The sequence below is a fragment of the Salvia miltiorrhiza genome, unplaced genomic scaffold, assembly GCF_028751815.1.
Source record: "Salvia miltiorrhiza cultivar Shanhuang (shh) unplaced genomic scaffold, IMPLAD_Smil_shh original_scaffold_455, whole genome shotgun sequence".
NCBI classification, from domain to species: Eukaryota; Viridiplantae; Streptophyta; class Magnoliopsida; order Lamiales; family Lamiaceae; genus Salvia; species Salvia miltiorrhiza.
In genome coordinates this window covers 207,422-223,638 of record NW_026651553.1, presented here as the reverse complement: position 1 = coordinate 223,638, position 16,217 = coordinate 207,422, and the positions used below count along the sequence as shown (strand labels likewise).

The window sequence follows — 16,217 nt, the reverse complement described above, 5'->3', positions numbered from 1 at the left end:
ACATAAGCATGATTATGTTAATGTTATCTCTGATTTTGATTTACATTGTGTTTATATTTATATTGTTGTCGAAAAATAATACACTAATCACAATATTAAAATTATGCGACATTGATTCTGTATTATATATAATGACGTAAGAAATATATATGAGGCGACAACGTAAGAAACGTTTTATATCGAAGTGAATGAAGGTTATTTTGATGGTGTTGCGTATATGTAAGAATGAATGAACTAATCTAGATTGAAAAAACCTAAAAAGGAAAAAAGAAGAAAAGGGATAGAGACGGCAGAACTTAAGAAAGTGAGTTCGTGTTGTACATTACTTTAGGCGAAGGCGACAACAGGACATGATCAATTAGGTAGATTGATCAATGAGATTACAAAGCTCTTAGTAGCCCTGAATAGCAGGTGGAGGAGGCGACTGGTATTGGGCGCCCAAGTTCTTCGGCAGTTCGATTGGTGTGAAAGCAGGAGGTGATGGTGGTGGCGGAGAGTGGACTGGTGGCGGCGGAGACTGGGTGGGTGGCGGCGGAGACTGGACTGGTGGTGGTGGAGAGAAGACGGGTGGTGGTGGGGAGTGCACTGGTGGTGGTGGAGAGTGCACTGGTGGGGGTGGGGAGTGGACGGGTGGCGGAGGAGAGTGCACTGGTGGAGGCGGGGAGTGGACTGGTGGCGGCGGAGAGTGCACTGGCGGAGGTGGGGAGTGGATTGGTGGTGGAGGAGAGTGGACGGGTGGTGGTGGGGAGTGAACTGGTGGAGGAGGCGAGTGCACCGGTGGTGGTGGGGAGTGGACGGGTGGTGGAGGCGAGTGCACCGGCGGTGGTGGGGAGTGGACTGGTGGTGGAGGAGACTGCACTGGTGGTGGTGGGGAGTGGACTGGCGGTGACTCAACCTGAGGCGACGGAGTCGGCTCGGGTTTCACAGGCGCTGGAGTTTCTGGCTTTGGCGGCGGAGAGGGGGCCGTCTGCTTCGGCTTGGACGGCGGCGGAAACGCCTCAGGTTGCGGTGGAGAGGGGTCCTTCTGCTTCGGCTTGGACAGCGGCGGAAGCGCCTCAGGTTGCGGCGGCGATTCCGTCTTCCCCTTGGGAGACTCCCCGTGCTCCGGCTCCCGGCAGCCCTGAGCCTTACAATCCACCTTCTTGCTCAACTTGTCACGGCACTGCTCCTCCGGCCTCTGCTCCTTCTCCCCCGCGACGCAGTTCCCTTGGCCCTCGAACATCACCTCCTGGATGGCCTCGTGGCTGCAGCTCGCATCCTTGGCGTCGAAGTAGTTATAGGCGTAGCTGAAGTTCTTTAAATTGGGCAAGCTGCACACGCTCTCGGGCACATTGCTCCTGAACTCATTCTTACCAATGTTGATCACCTCCAACCTCTGCATGTACTCCATCCCCTTCGGCAAGTCCCCCACGAACCTGTTCTTGCTCACGTCGAAAACCACCGTCGTGTTCAGCAGAGTGACCTCCTCCGGCATGCATCCCGACAGATTGTTTTCCGACAGGATGAATTCATCCAGATTGCCGGCCATCTTGCCAATGCTGCGGGGAATGCACCCCATCAGGTTGTTATTCGACAGCACGATCACGGAAGCAGGGGAGTTCCCAAGATTCTCAGGGATGTTCGACCTGAATCTGTTGTTGTTCAAGAAGATGGCGTCCAGCGGTTTATCGAACAGCTCCGCTGGCAGCTCGCCTTCGAAGTCGTTGAACCGGAGGTCGAGGTACTTGAGCTGAGGCAGCTCGAGGACGACCTCCGGGAACGGCCCGACGAAGCGGTTGTTGCTCAGATCCAGCTCGAAGAGAAGCTTCAGCTTCTTGATGCTGTCGGGGACGATCCCGCAGAACCTGTTGGAATTCAAGTGGAGGAGGCTGATGTCGCTGAGGTGGCCGATCTCATCGGGGAGGTGTCCCGCGATGTCCGCGTGGTTGAGGTCGACCCCGGCCACGACGGTGAGGCTAGGGTCGTCGAGGGCCTGGGCGCAGACGACGCCATTGTAGGAGCAGACGTCGGGGCCGACCCAGTTGGCGGTGTAGTTCATGGGGTCGGAGTAGATGGCCTGTTTCCATGCCTGGAAGGCGTGGTGCGCCTGCTTCAGCCTGTCGTTTGGTACGAACTCGTTATTTTTGGCAGGGTTGTTGAGAGCGGATGCGCGAGAGCACGATAAGGTGAAGAAGACGATGAGAAAGCAGCCGTAAGCATTCATTCTCCGAGGGTTCTCCATTCCTACCCCCTAGGACAAGCCCAAGGCCGCTTATTGTGGATTGCAATAAGAAAACCAGAAACCTGCGTGTTTTATGCATGCTAAAAAGCCTAGTTTATGGAACCACCATTTTCCTCTCACCACCACAAGATTTGAGAGGTTTGTCTTTCTCAATTCCTCTAAATATAGACCGTTATTATCGCATGCTTTACACCACATACGTCTATGATCAACAAAACTCTATTTATTCAACATATTATACACCTTCCCTGTCATTTGTGACATATTATATTACAAAGATAATCAATCACACCCATCTCACTATACAATCAAACCATATGTAATTTCACTACTATATTAACCTAAGCTTTATACAAAAGAAACAGAGTTATAAGGTCAATGTGTCTCGTGCTCGTGTGGCTGAGAGTACCGAGCAGAGCATCTTCCTCTAGCTCTGAGGAGTCTGGTGAAAGGCGAATCGGGCATACGAGCTTTCTCTTCTTCCTCGAGCTCTTCTGAGGTCTTGGGCAATCCATCCGGGATCGGACAGGGAGAAGCTTCTGCTTTCACATTTCTTGTAGATTTTCGCAATTCGACACATTCCTTCTTAGCTTTGTGAATGCCTGCAACGCCATGCACGCAGCTGATGAGTGATTTTACTCCACCTGCTTCCACTATCAGCTTCTCCACCTCTTCCTTGGGTGACTCTTTCTGGATCATGTCACCAAAATGAAAGGATATTAGACCATTTCTTGAATAAAACAGAGTATTTTGTGACCATACATCATCATTCAGCAACTTAGAAATCAAACAGGTGATGAATTAGACTAATCATAAATATGTTGCAAGCATCGTCTTTTCAATTAGTTTTCAAGAATCAAGAAAAAAAAATACAATTCACCAATTCAAGAACATACTTCAAGATCTTTGAGTTCAAAATAGGCCTGCCAGCAGCTGTAAGAGTCGTCTCCTTCGAGCGTCACACAATAATCTGAATTGAACATCAAGATTTATCAAAATCTACAAATACCATCAAAAAAATAGATCAACATAAGTTACATAACAAATCTTTAACTAATTACTTCATTTTGTACTTAATATAGAGGTCAACTCAACCCCATACCTGCAAACAATGAAAGCATAGAATTCTTCTTTACTTTTTCTTTTTTGAGAAAAAAGCACAGAATTCTTAAATCTACACATCTATTGTGTACTGACAAATGAATCTAGAATACACACATACATAGTCACACACATAAGCACTTGTACATTTACCGATCCAAAATAGATTCAAAACCTAGTTTAGCATTAAAAACGGCTTTAAAGTTCTAGCATACTGATTGATCGCTGAAAGGGTGCAAGAAGTTGCAATAAAACCGACAAACTATGAATCAAAGAAGAAAACTTGCCTGCGATTTCATTCTCAGCTTTCTGAATCAAAGGGGGCTCTCTAACGGCTCTATCAATCTTGTTTCTGCTGAACGGCTCCAGCTTTGGGATGTAAGTATTGTTTCTCGAAACGGAACAGCAAACGGCAGGGCTCCAAGAGCCGCCGCTTCTCGATTTTGAACAATGCCACAAACCATTCGATTCAACAAAGAAAGCGTTTGCCGAGTAATTCAAAGGCACGGTCTGCATATTCATCTTTCCTTCCTTCAAACGATCAGAATTTCATGTGATGTGTGTGTGTGTGTTGCGTGTTTTTTTAGTGAGAGACTTTATTGAGGAAAGACCTTTTTATTGGTGTTGGATAAGAATGAGATTTTTTTAATTGATTTTTGTTTTGGAACTGGGGTGATGAGGGGCGGGGCGGTTATGGTGGGATGGTGACAGACAAATATTGGCTGTTGATGGAAGGTTATCTAGTGCGGGTGATGTGGTGGGCATTTCGGCTGCCGTAGATTTTGAAGAGTAGGATGCGGCGTAGAGGATTCGGAAGTGAAACAATGGGCGCTTGCTTGGCGAAGATGGGTCCCCTAATAGGAAAAAAGCTACGGTTTTTGGAAGATTTTTTTTTACTCCCTCCGTCCATGATTTAATGCCCTATTTGGGTATGGGCACGGAGACTAAGAAAGCTAAAAAAGGTGATGTGGATGAAATATAAGGGTAGTTGACTAAAGTGATAAAGATAGTTGACTAAAGTGATAAATGTGTTGTGAGTGGGTCTACTAGTGATAAAGTGTAGTAAATATAGAATATAAAAATGATGAAAGTGTTTTAAGGTGGGTCCATTAGTGGCAAAGTGTAGTAAATATATGAAAAGAAAAAGAGTAAAAGGGTACAAAAAGCACAATAGGGCATTAAATTGTGGACAAATTTTTAAAGGCAAGTAGGGCATTAATTTGTGGACGGAGGGAGTAATTCTTTTTTCTTTTTGTAAAGATACTTTTAAATTGAGTTGAAAGCTCAATCTTATCTCTAAATATCTACATGGAATTGCCTATTATCAGTCAATTTTTTATGCAAAATTTCTTTTGAAAGGGAGCTTCGTATCTATTCCACTTGTGGATAGTGAGATGTTGAGATGTCAATAGATACAGGCTGAAGAAATATAGCATAAGATATTTGTATAGCACAGTTTTTCTTGTATAGCCAAAGAAGACTAGTGGTTGAAGCCTGAGGTCATCTCCTCTTTAACCTCTTTATTTCATCAATCAGGTTTAACCAGAATTGGTTCACATATTTCATGGTTTTTTTTTTTTTTGTTGCAATTATGTATACTACCACTCCACTCGTTGCGATTTGCAGAGCAGAATGGGATAAAATCAGTGTTTCTTCATGTTCCTCTATTCTTGACTATAGATGAGGAGACTCAAATGCAGTTTGCTGCTACTCTGTTGGAGATACTTGCCTCTATAGATTAGCTTCTTCAACAATTAATTTGGAATCGTGTATGCAAAGATGAACCTATCTATCTATCCGCTGCATTGCTTTCAAAATAAACAGTTGAGTGAATGTGAATTAACAAGTGTTTCATTAAGTACTCAAGTCGATCAGAAATTCAGCCAAAAAAAATGAAAAAAGTTTTATAGCCAAAGATTAATAAAACATACGAACATGTATCTTATAGGAAAACCTGGACTACAATTAAAAAATAATGGATTAATGGTAGTCTATGGCTCGAACTTTAAAGCTATCTGTAAATATGATTCGAACTTTTAAAAATATAAAAAATAGCTTGAACTTTGGAGTTATTTATAAAAATTGACTGAACTTTAAAAAATACGAAAAAATAACCTAAACTTGTGAGTCATTTGTAAAAATTGCATGTACTTTGAAATCTTTGTAAAAATGGTCCGAACTTTGAAATTATTTGTAAACATGACCTGAACTTTAAAATATACAAAAAGTAGTTTGAATTTTCAAGTTATTTGCAAAAAAGACCCAAAGTTTTAAAAAAATCTAAAATAGCCCGACCTTCATAAATACAAAAAATGCATTGAATTATTTAATTATGACGACGTTGGAGACACAAAGTTGATATAGAAATTATATGAAGATTCTGAGTTCACTTGGTGCATTCCTAGAATGCAAATAGAATATGCCTTGCATAAGTGATTTTATTTTCTCTTGCAATTTTTTGGTCATGCTCGTAATAATCTAATGAATAATTTATAAAATAATTAGTGTCTTCAATACAATTCTTTTATTTTTGCCGGTGTGTATTTAGAAATTTATTAACTCGAGTGTTAATAATATTTTGTGAGAAAAAAATTGTTTGTATGAGATTATGATTTGTATGAGATCAAGAATTTTTTATTAATTAATACATAAATTTAAATATTTTGAAATTTGGTTGAATTAAAATTTCGACAGCAATTAGCTATATGCGGATGCCAGACTTTTATTATGTGGCATTTAAACTAATAATTAAAACATTGTTTGAATACAAAAGATATTACTTTTAAAATATAAAAAAGATGTTACTTTTTTTATCGTTCATGATATATCGTGAGTAACAAGATTCAACGAGCATTGAGCATTGATTTTAGAGGGGGAAACGATGTTGATTTTATGTTATATGACAACGGCTCGTTTGAATACAAAAGATATTACTTTTTAAAATAGTCGTTGGCAACAATTATTTTGATATATATATATATATAGAAGGGTTCAACAGAGAAGCTAAATATTGTGGAGAATAGAGAATTCGTAAAATAAAAACGAACATATCTATAATTTTAATGAACAGATCAATGTACCACATGAACAACAATTTGTCAATGGTTCGAATCCTGCTGGTGGCGAGTTTTTCTTTATTTTTACTAAATACAACTGTTCATTACCTATGTTGATTTGTTCGTAAAATGAATAGATTTGTTCATAATGAATAAAAAGATAATTCTCTATTTAACTCAACCCTACATATATATATATATATATATATATATATATGGTATATATGGTTAGGTTCAATGAAAAAGGTCTAAATGTAAGAAAGAAGAGAGAAGTAATCTCATCCGTTGATCTTATCTAATCTAACGAACATGATTTGTTCACGCCATGTTCAACGGATTTTTTCGTTGAACATTCGTGAACATATACAATATTTTTGGGGGTTCTGGGTTTCGACCCCACATATGTTCAACGAAAAAATCCGTTGAACATGGCGTGAACAAATCATGTCCGTTAGATTAGATAAGATCAACGGATGAGATTACTTCTCTCTTCTTTCTTACATTTAGGCCTTCTTCATTGAACCTTGACCTATAATATATATATATATATGGTGTGGTTTTAAAGAGAACTACATTATTTGTGAGAATGTGAGAACCAACAAATTTAATGCATCCATATATATATGGATAAATTTAATGCATCCATATAATTGTAGAGATAAAATGGAATGAAATAAAAATTAAAAAATTAGAGTCCTGTCGTAGATTGTACAGTGAAGACTGAAGAGTCTTTAAGCGTGGATCACTTCCTTACCTTAGAGCCCAAAGAGGCTCTACCATTTGAAGATGCTATTGATAAATTTTAAGCTCAAGTTACTTTTTGTAAATAGATCGACTGCCCAATCTATAGATAGAATCGAATCTATAGGTACTTAATTATACACTAAACTTTAGTAATATAAGTTCATCTTATTATCAGTCTGCTTTATCTATTTATATCATACAAAATTCGTAGCAAATCTAAATATACGTCAAATTAGCATCCACGATGGTGAACCTCAAGTGGATGCAAATGATGGTCTCCACTACTATTGCACCTATTTTTCACAATGAGAGAGCCCATCCTTGGCTCTCTAATTTTTTATTTATGTAAAACATGAAAATAGGGATAAAAGAGGGAGGTGGCAACACGCGCGGCGGCTTGCACCCGGAGCACTGGGGCGCTTCGGCCCTCTGTACCACCGGTGCGACAACGGGAGCGGGTGCAATAAATGGGAGCTCGCACTGGCTATTGAGCTCCATTGTGGATGCTGTTAGTGATAAGAGTTCTTGATTAAATTAGCGGTGACATAAAAAAACTTGTCAGCGAACTTCCACACGTTGAAAATTTGGATTATACACAGCAAGGGTAAACTCGTCAATTCACCTCCGACAGTACAACCAGACTTAGCTAATGATTCATTTACAGCGAGTATAACGACGTCGTCACGACCTCCCCTAACATTTTCCTTTTTCTCTCTCCTCCCCACAAACTGGCAGCCATGATGACTAGAACAAGAAAGAGAGAGAAACTAGGAGAAAGTTCATACGCATAGTTACTCGCAGTTTGGATTCAAGAAATATTTCAATTTTGTTTTCTTGTGATCCAAAATTCGAAGAGAGTTGGCGGAATTCTTTGTGTAGCTCAATAAGTTTACTTTTGGATTCTGCGAGATTGTGTTTAGGTCGTTCAATCGTTTCTTAATTGTTAAATTGGACTTGCAGTTGAGAAAACGAGGTATTTTAGGGTTCGTAAATCATGAGTAAAGCGATGGAGAGTATACAGGATCTAATTGAAGAAGCTAAGCTTCGAACTGTGTGGTGGAGTCTCTGTATATTCGCAATGTCTTACTTCTTGACGCGTAAGTGCTTGAATTGCTTTCCACTTTCTTGGTTTTTCTGACATTGATAAATCTTAAATCCGGCGTTTCACTTGTCTTGAGCTACTGAGTTGTGATTACGACATTGCTTTGTTCATAATTGGTTCGTTAATTTCGTGATCTTGCATCGGTTTTTCATAGGCGAAGAAGTTTGTTTTTGTTTCGTGATTTCATTTGATTGTGTTGCATGCTTTATGATATGGTTGTGGTTGTTTGGCATTTTGAAACGCAAGTAAAATAACTTAATGCGTGCTTGGGTTATTATAAGTTTTTGGTAAAACAAGTGAGATCATTTCTATTTTGTAAACCATACAATGTTCTACGCTATTTTGTTTTACTTCAACTAAGTGAGCTGCTGTCAGGGCCTGCTTTAGTCTTTAACTATAGGCCTACAGTACTGATCAGTTGTCTGCATATATTGTTGCTTGCAGATAGTAGCAAGTCAATGTTAATGAATATTCCCATAGCCATACTCTTGGTATCTGGGCTGAGAATTTTGTTAAATGAGGTGGAATTCCGATGGAAGGTTCGGAATAACAGGACAGCATCGTACTTATCACACTTAGAAAAGAAGCAGCTATCAGTAAATGATTCCCGACTTACTACTCCGCCACCGCCCAAAAAGTGGAAAAGAAAAATAGATTCACCTCTTGTCGAAGCTGCTATTGAGGATTTTGTCAACAAACTTTTGCATGATTTCGTCGTAGATTTATGGTATTCTGAAATTACGCCTGACCGAGAGGCACCAGAACTAATACGTGCTATAGTCATGGATGTTCTTGGAGAAGTATCTGCTAGAATCAAAGAATTAAACCTTGTTGACTTGTTGACAAGGTAATGTCCGTCTTGTATATGTGTACTTAGATAAAGTTGTAAAATGCGCAAGCTGAATAATATATGATGAGCAAGTGACCCTTCGTTCTGCAATCCTCCAGGGATGTAGTGGACCTGATAGGGGAGCACCTTGATCTCTTCAGAAGGAACCAGGCCACTATTGGTGTGGATGTTATGGGAACATTATCTTCTGAGGAAAGGGATGAAAGGTTGAAACACCATCTCCTGGCTTCTAAGGAGCTTCACCCTGCGTTGATATCGCCAGAGAGTGAGTACAAGGTGTAGAAATGTTCTAATTCAGAAGGATTATTTGCCTTACTAATTTTTCCTTGTTTCTTGGTTAATATTTTATGATATCTAATACTTGATAGTATTTTAGGTTCTTCAGCGGCTCATGGCTGGACTTTTGGCTGTTGTGCTGAGACCAAAGGAAGCTCAATGCCCTCTAGTCCGCTGCATTGCTCGCGAACTCTTAACTTGTTTGGTAGTGCAACCTGTTATGAATTTTGCAAGTCCCTCGTAAGATGCTATTTCTCTTACTATTCTTTTTACGAAAAAAAAGTTTATTGGTTTTGCTCTCTATCCATGTAAAGAGCTTTTAAGTCTCAGATGGTTTAGATCGGCCCATCACAGAATAAACTGGAATTCGTTTTGATATGAACTGATCATACTTTTAAGTGTATAATCCCACAGATAGAAAGTCATAAAGCAGAATTTAGTAATTTTTGGATTCTAATGGGTAGAGCTGGAAATCTATTTATTAAGTAGGCATTTGGTTTGGGTGATAAGATATGATTGATAAAATAATCCAACTTAATCCATGATGGATAACTCGGGCCACACTCTAATCATGCAATTGAGTGATTATTTATCACCCCAAAGTTGGGTGGATTATTTAGTCACTCTCCAACCCTATCAATCTTATCTATCCTATTTACCAAACCAAATGCTCCCTAATAGTATTAAATAACTTTTTAAATTGCTACTTCCTTGTGTACTTTGGCCTGTCGGAATCTAATAATTTTCACATTTTTTTCCCTCAGGTATATTAATGAGTTGATTGAATATATTATCCTTGCCTACAACAATGAGGGGTTCAGGGAGTCCTCCAGCGATCAATCACCTAATATGGGGGTTCATAACCCTGAACACCAAGTTTCGGGAGAACGTGGTCAAAGCAGTGAATCTAATTTGAGAAAAAGATTGCCTTTGAACAATCAAGAAACTAGTTTATCATTGGCTCGACTGGATCATGAGAAGGTACAAGAGTCAGATATCTCAGGTGATCCTTTATCTAGTATGGCTGAGGGTGAACCAACTCATATACGGCATGGTGAGTGGGCTAAACCATTTGAGGCTGCAACTCAGAGAAGAACTGAAGTTCTTATGCCTGAAAATCTTGAAAACATGTGGACGATTGGAAGAAACTACAAAAAGAAAATCCAGAAAAAGGCTGCTCTAGGTGTTCTGGCTTCAGAAGTTCCAGATTCAGTAAGTGGCCTATTACCTACACAGGATTTGGTGACTGAAGTACCCAAACAGAAGCCTGGAACATATCCTCGAATAGAAGACAAAGTTTCCATGCAGCTACCACCCAGGCCCCTGCAGGAGTCACAGTCCACTGGTCTGAGTATTGATGCTTTAAGCACTTCCCAAGAGCATAATATGGAGGTGGTTCCTAAAGGAAGATCTTCTGTTTATGAACTGGATAACCCTGCTGTTATTTCCCATGAAAACAGAAATAAGCTTAAAAGATCAAACAGCACCTCTGCCTTGACAGTTCAGTTAAACCTGGAAGATATGTATGCAAGTGAAGGCAGTGCACCTATCATTAATGAGTTCTACAGCGCAGATGGTAATAAACTTAATGTACATAGCCTGATGAGCAAATCAGACATTGTATTACGTCATGAAGGAGTGCATGCTTCAAAGCTTAGATGTCGGGTATGACAGTGATTTCTTTCTGTGGTTCACAACTTGTGTATTGGAAAAGACTAATATTATTCAAAAAAAAGTAGCTTTACAGGATTCGCTCCTCTGGAAACTGTTCATTTCTTTTGCTGCAAGTGCTCTAAATCTAATACTGTTTAATTCCTTATGTTGAAGAGTTGACCTCTAACTAATATAGGTAACATTACTGTGTCACTGATGACTTCATAATGGAATTGCATGAATTGTTATGTGTTACATTATTAGCTGTTTCTTGAGGTCAAGAGGCTTGAGCTTGTCAGAACATTTCTAGACCACCTATATTTACTGTTGCCTGGTGATAATCTGTGCCTTGGGTGATGAGAGATCCTTGTTGCTACAGGTTATTGGAGCATACTTCGAGAAACTTGGTTCAAAATCTTTTGCAGTTTACTCAATTGCTGTAACAGATGCTAATGGCACCACTTGGTTTGTGAAAAGGAGGTACATTTTGTTTCCAGTTTTAGATAAAAATTGTCTCTATGTTTACAACATATTGCTGCATTGTCTTGAAACCAATGCTATAAAATTTGGCCTAGGCATCTACACATCTGACAGGCGGTGACTGGTCGTCTGCAATTCTGGACTAGTTGGCCCGACGGCCTGCTGTCTCAGCCAGATTCTTTATTCTTCTATTCATAAAGATAAAAAATACGAGTGATTTTTGTCTTCCTTGTTAGTTGTTAAATTTGATGATGCAATTCAGATTCTGACAGTATTAGGGCCAAAAAGTATTGTATAAAAGCTAAAAATGAATAAAAAAAACATGAAACAGCCAGGCCATTGCCTGATATGGTGATCAATGAATTTTAGAACACTGCTTGCAACTGCATTAGCTTTATCATCATGTGAAAGTTCTCGGATAGATCACTTATAGCTGTTAATTCCTCTCTGGGGTAATTTATCTACAGGTATCGGAACTTTGAGAGATTGCATAGGCATCTTAAGGATTTTTCCAATTATACATTACATTTGCCGCCCAAAAGGATATTCTCTTCAAATACAGACGATGCTTTTGTTCACCAACGCTGTATTCAGCTTGACAAGTATCTTCAGGTATGCATACTCCTTCTGGTATAGAGACAATTTTCTTTTTTCCTGTCCTGATGTTCTGTCTTCAACAGGATCTTTTATCAATTGCTAACGTAGCAGAGCAACACGAGGTGTGGGATTTTCTTAGTGCCTCCTCTAAGGTATGCATTTATGTTTCTGTTAAAAGCATACGTTAAGTTGGCTTCTTAACTAATTATAGTTTTTCATCAATGAAGAATTACTCGTTTGGGAAATCTTCGTCTGTGATGAGGTCTCTTGCAGGTTTGTGCCTTCTCTTGTTGGATCTTTCTTATGTGTTCAATTGTCTATGAAAGTTTCGTTACTCTATCTGCATGCATCCATGCTTCATTTGAGTTGTGTACTGAAAAGGCTCCCTATAATTAGAATCATTAGTCAAATTGTCGGTATCAAGGCAAATGATGTTTGAATCCTCAATATTATGCTTCAATTGTATTCTATGAGACTATGACCAAAAATAAATTTATGGAAATTCTTTATATAGAAAATTTCAAACATTGAAAATTCATTTTCTTATCAGTTTATTCTTATCTCAGAAGTAAATTATAATTGTGGCGCATTATATTGGAGCTTTAGATAAAAAAATATAATCTTATGTCCAAATGTCTTTCGGTCTTTGTCTGCATGAACAATATCCGTAACAATAAAAGCTTTTTCCTTTTACTGTCATCCATTAGTCGTTGTAAACTGGCTAAAGAGATTCATTGCCAACTAAATTGTTTATAAATATAATCTAACCCTAATAGTCAATTAATTCTTTCATGGTAGGTTTGGATTTTCATGGAGGTTTACAAAAACTAGATGCTTAAGTTTGTTGAAGAGTGAATTGTTTGTCAAAACTTCGCATTATCATGGGAGCTAACCTTGTTGTTTTCAATATTTTGTCTTTCGAACACTTGATTTTAAATTCTATTTACAAAATATTCTAATCACTCTCTACCAAAACAGTTAACGTGGATGATGCTGTGGATGATATATTACGTCAATTCAAAGGGGTTTCTGATGGCCTCATGCTGAAAGTTGCTGGCTCACCTTCGTCTTCAATCGGACAAGGTTCTTCTGTTACAAACAAAAACTTGTCCTGGAATGCTGATGATATAAATAAATTGGCCATCAGGCCTAGTATGTCAGAGTCAACTAACAGTGCCTCAGACAACGACGAAGGTGATAAAGATCTAAACCTTGGGGATCAGGATGTAGAAGCTTCAAGCCAAACTAGAGGGTGGCATTCAAACTATGAGTCAACCTCAAAGGGGTTACCACAAAAGGTTGTTAAACATGATGCAGATGTCAGTAACTTCAACTCAGATGAAATCCAAAGTGTGAGGTTGAAATCTGAATCTAACTCTGATAGATATCCAGAGTCTAATCTAGCGGTAACATCCATTCCGCAAGATGGTCTTACTGGGGTACCCCCAGAGGTACTTCTCATTTCCTCCTTTTCATGTTTGTTGATTGGTCGTTCACCCTTCTCGTCATGATCTTGACACTGTTGTTTCTACTGCAATACTAAGATTATATTAAAACTGATATTACTGGAAATTTTAGTATGCATAAAATATTCTTTAATGCACCACCCTCTCAATATCCTGTTACTCTTTATTTACTCCTGGGGCTGGGAGACACAAAAGGAGCTAACCTATGGTTTCATATGAGTCTGTTAGGAAATCTATATCACTGTTTCATGGTCTTGGTTATGCATTCTCTAATTGACATTAAATGTTCCTTGCAGTGGACGCCACCAAATTTAAGTGTTCCAGTTCTGAATTTAGTTGATAATGTATTTCAACTCAAAAGAAGGGGCTGGCTGAGGTGATTTCTTTTACATACATTGGTTTTGTTAACTTTCTTTAGCACTAAGAGGTCAAATTGTTCTCATGATCAATATTTTGCCATACATAACTATATTCAGTCTGTATGACTTTGATCTTTGAAATAGCTAGTTATGTATATTTTTAGGTTGAAATTATATGCCACTGGCCTTTAAGTACAACTTCTCCTTCTATTTTTCGTTTAAAATCATGCTGCTATGAAGCCGATCATTTAAGCGTTAAGCCATATATTTTGTATCTTCTCTGATTGTAGGAGACAGGTATTTTGGATATCAAAACAAATACTGCAGTTAGTCATGGAAGATGCCATTGATGATTGGCTCTTAAGGCAAATCCAGTGGCTCCGTAGAGAGGATGTTGTTGCAAAAGGGATCCGATGGGTCCAGGACGTAAGTTACATTATTTTAATATGTGCTTGTGTCCATTGTTGAGTAGTTTCTACTTGGCAAGACTCTAATATTTAGTATTTGTATTCTGATCGGTATCGGTCGCATGAGAGAAGCTCGCTTTTCTGTATATGTCAATCTGATGATGTTATACAACTTGAGCTTGCATCCCCTTTCTAGTGGAACTAATTAATGAATTGGAGGATTGCAGATTTTACATTCTTGATAACATATTTTTCTTGATAATGGGATTAATACTCCCCAATATCGAGTAGTCTATCTTTACATTATATCAGCAACCAGTTGTCTGTTTTCCATGTAACTCAACTTTTGTTCAATATTTTGATTCTGCTACTCTGTTTTCTCTATTCAGAGAAGATCTCTTTTCTGACCCTTATCATCTTCTCATTAGATCCTCTGGCCTGAAGGCACATTCTTCCTGAGATTGCGTGCTCAACTAAATAATATGGAAGCTACTCAAGGATCTCAGCAAACTACAAAACAACCAGGTGGTATGAGGGCTACTCAATCAGGGTCTTTTGAGCAACAGCTGGAAGCTGCTCGCAGAGCTAGCTATGTGAAAAAGATGTTATTCAGTAAGTATCTTGGTATTTATTTCCTCTGTTGTTAAGAGAACAATATTTTTCAGTTAGGAATGTGGTAATCAGTTGCTGATTTAGCCTATAAGTTGGACATGTAATTATGCTATACAGCCTTTATCTTAATAGCATTTTGCTTCAATCTTCCTCGTTAAAATACTTGCCCTGGCGCTGCTAGTTGTCACTGGGAGAGATGGAAGTTATAATATGAATTTTCTGGTTAGGAAGCTTGCTATGCATGTAATCAGGTGTTCCTGTTACCATTCATGTGACAACATGATAATATTATCCAGACTTGCATTTTGATCGACTTTCCTTGTTCTTGTAAATATCACGGATATCATCTCATTCCCTTGCTCCTGGCAGATGGTGCTCCAACCACTTTAGTCAGTTTGATCGGACACAAGCAGTACAGACGGTGCACTAGAGATCTCTACTATTTTCTTCAGGTATAACACTAATCCTCTCTTTCCAACATGTCTCATACCAAGAAGTACATGAGACTGGTGTTTTGCCACCTGTAACCTTGCCTATGCAAATATGTGTACATTTGGTGCAATCTTGCTCAAGGAGATTATATATGTATACATGTGTGTTTGTATAGCGTTACTTTTCCTGGCTTTAAATCTTATTGCTCAATGCATTGCTTCAATGATTTGCAGTCCACAGTTTGTCTGAAGCAGCTCGGTTATGGAATACTGGAACTTGTTCTAATATCAATTTTCCCTGAACTGCGGGAGATTGTTACGGATATCCACGAAAAGTCGGGATCTCAACCAGTATAGAAGAAAATCTTGTTTAGTCCCAACTCACTTTCTGAGGGTGGTCAAGCCTCTAGCATCAATTCCAATTTTGTTGTACAAAATGTAAAACAGTCCTATGTACAGTTGTCTATTTTTGTGTATATTTGACAATTTAGTTTGATCCTTAAGCAGCTAAAAAACTCTCGAAAAAAAGGAAAAGAAGGGGGGAAAAATAACATCGGATTTATCCTTTAGTAGAACTGTTTCTTCGGCATTCGAAGAGCTCCAGGTGTTTCAAGTGAAAAATTTAAGTTCACCTACTCGATTTTCTGCGTGTTCTCTCAGTCGAGATGGTACGGTATTTTCTGCGTGTTCTCTTAGTTTATTATTTTAATCAGTTTACCTTTTGTTTTAGGATTCTAATTTGTTTTTAGGCCTAAAAATATTTATTTTTTATTCATTCATTGATATATTATACTTGAGTTTCAATAAATTTCGTTTTCTGTTGAAGAGCATTTGTCTTGTGTGTATCTCAACTTTCCTAGAA

General features: G+C 38.8%; 3 protein-coding genes across 3 annotated transcripts; 1 reads left to right on the top strand and 2 right to left on the bottom strand.

Moving 5' to 3' along the window:
* Window positions 1–150: 150 nt before the first annotated feature.
* On the bottom strand, window positions 151–2,287 carry LOC131004703 (pollen-specific leucine-rich repeat extensin-like protein 3). The gene has a single exon (XM_057931428.1). The coding sequence runs from the start codon at window positions 2,219–2,221 to the stop codon at window positions 392–394; it is 1,830 nt and encodes a 609-aa protein (XP_057787411.1). The 5' UTR covers window positions 2,222–2,287; the 3' UTR covers window positions 151–391.
* Window positions 2,288–2,426: 139 nt separating this feature from the next.
* Window positions 2,427–4,139, bottom strand: LOC131004704 (CCG-binding protein 1). The gene is made up of 3 exons (XM_057931429.1): window positions 3,610–4,139; window positions 3,118–3,191; window positions 2,427–2,911 (listed from the first exon to the last, which is right to left on the bottom strand). The coding sequence occupies exons 1-3, from the start codon at window positions 3,842–3,844 to the stop codon at window positions 2,597–2,599; spliced, it is 624 nt and encodes a 207-aa protein (XP_057787412.1). The 5' UTR covers window positions 3,845–4,139; the 3' UTR covers window positions 2,427–2,596.
* Window positions 4,140–7,796: 3,657 nt separating this feature from the next.
* LOC131004760 (uncharacterized) lies at window positions 7,797–16,180 on the top strand. The gene is made up of 15 exons (XM_057931513.1): window positions 7,797–8,219; window positions 8,669–9,071; window positions 9,173–9,350; window positions 9,451–9,590; window positions 10,115–11,015; window positions 11,383–11,483; window positions 11,951–12,095; window positions 12,164–12,232; window positions 12,308–12,353; window positions 13,059–13,531; window positions 13,843–13,922; window positions 14,196–14,331; window positions 14,741–14,924; window positions 15,294–15,376; window positions 15,590–16,180. The coding sequence occupies exons 1-15, from the start codon at window positions 8,117–8,119 to the stop codon at window positions 15,710–15,712; spliced, it is 3,165 nt and encodes a 1,054-aa protein (XP_057787496.1). The 5' UTR covers window positions 7,797–8,116; the 3' UTR covers window positions 15,713–16,180.
* Window positions 16,181–16,217: the final 37 nt, after the last annotated feature.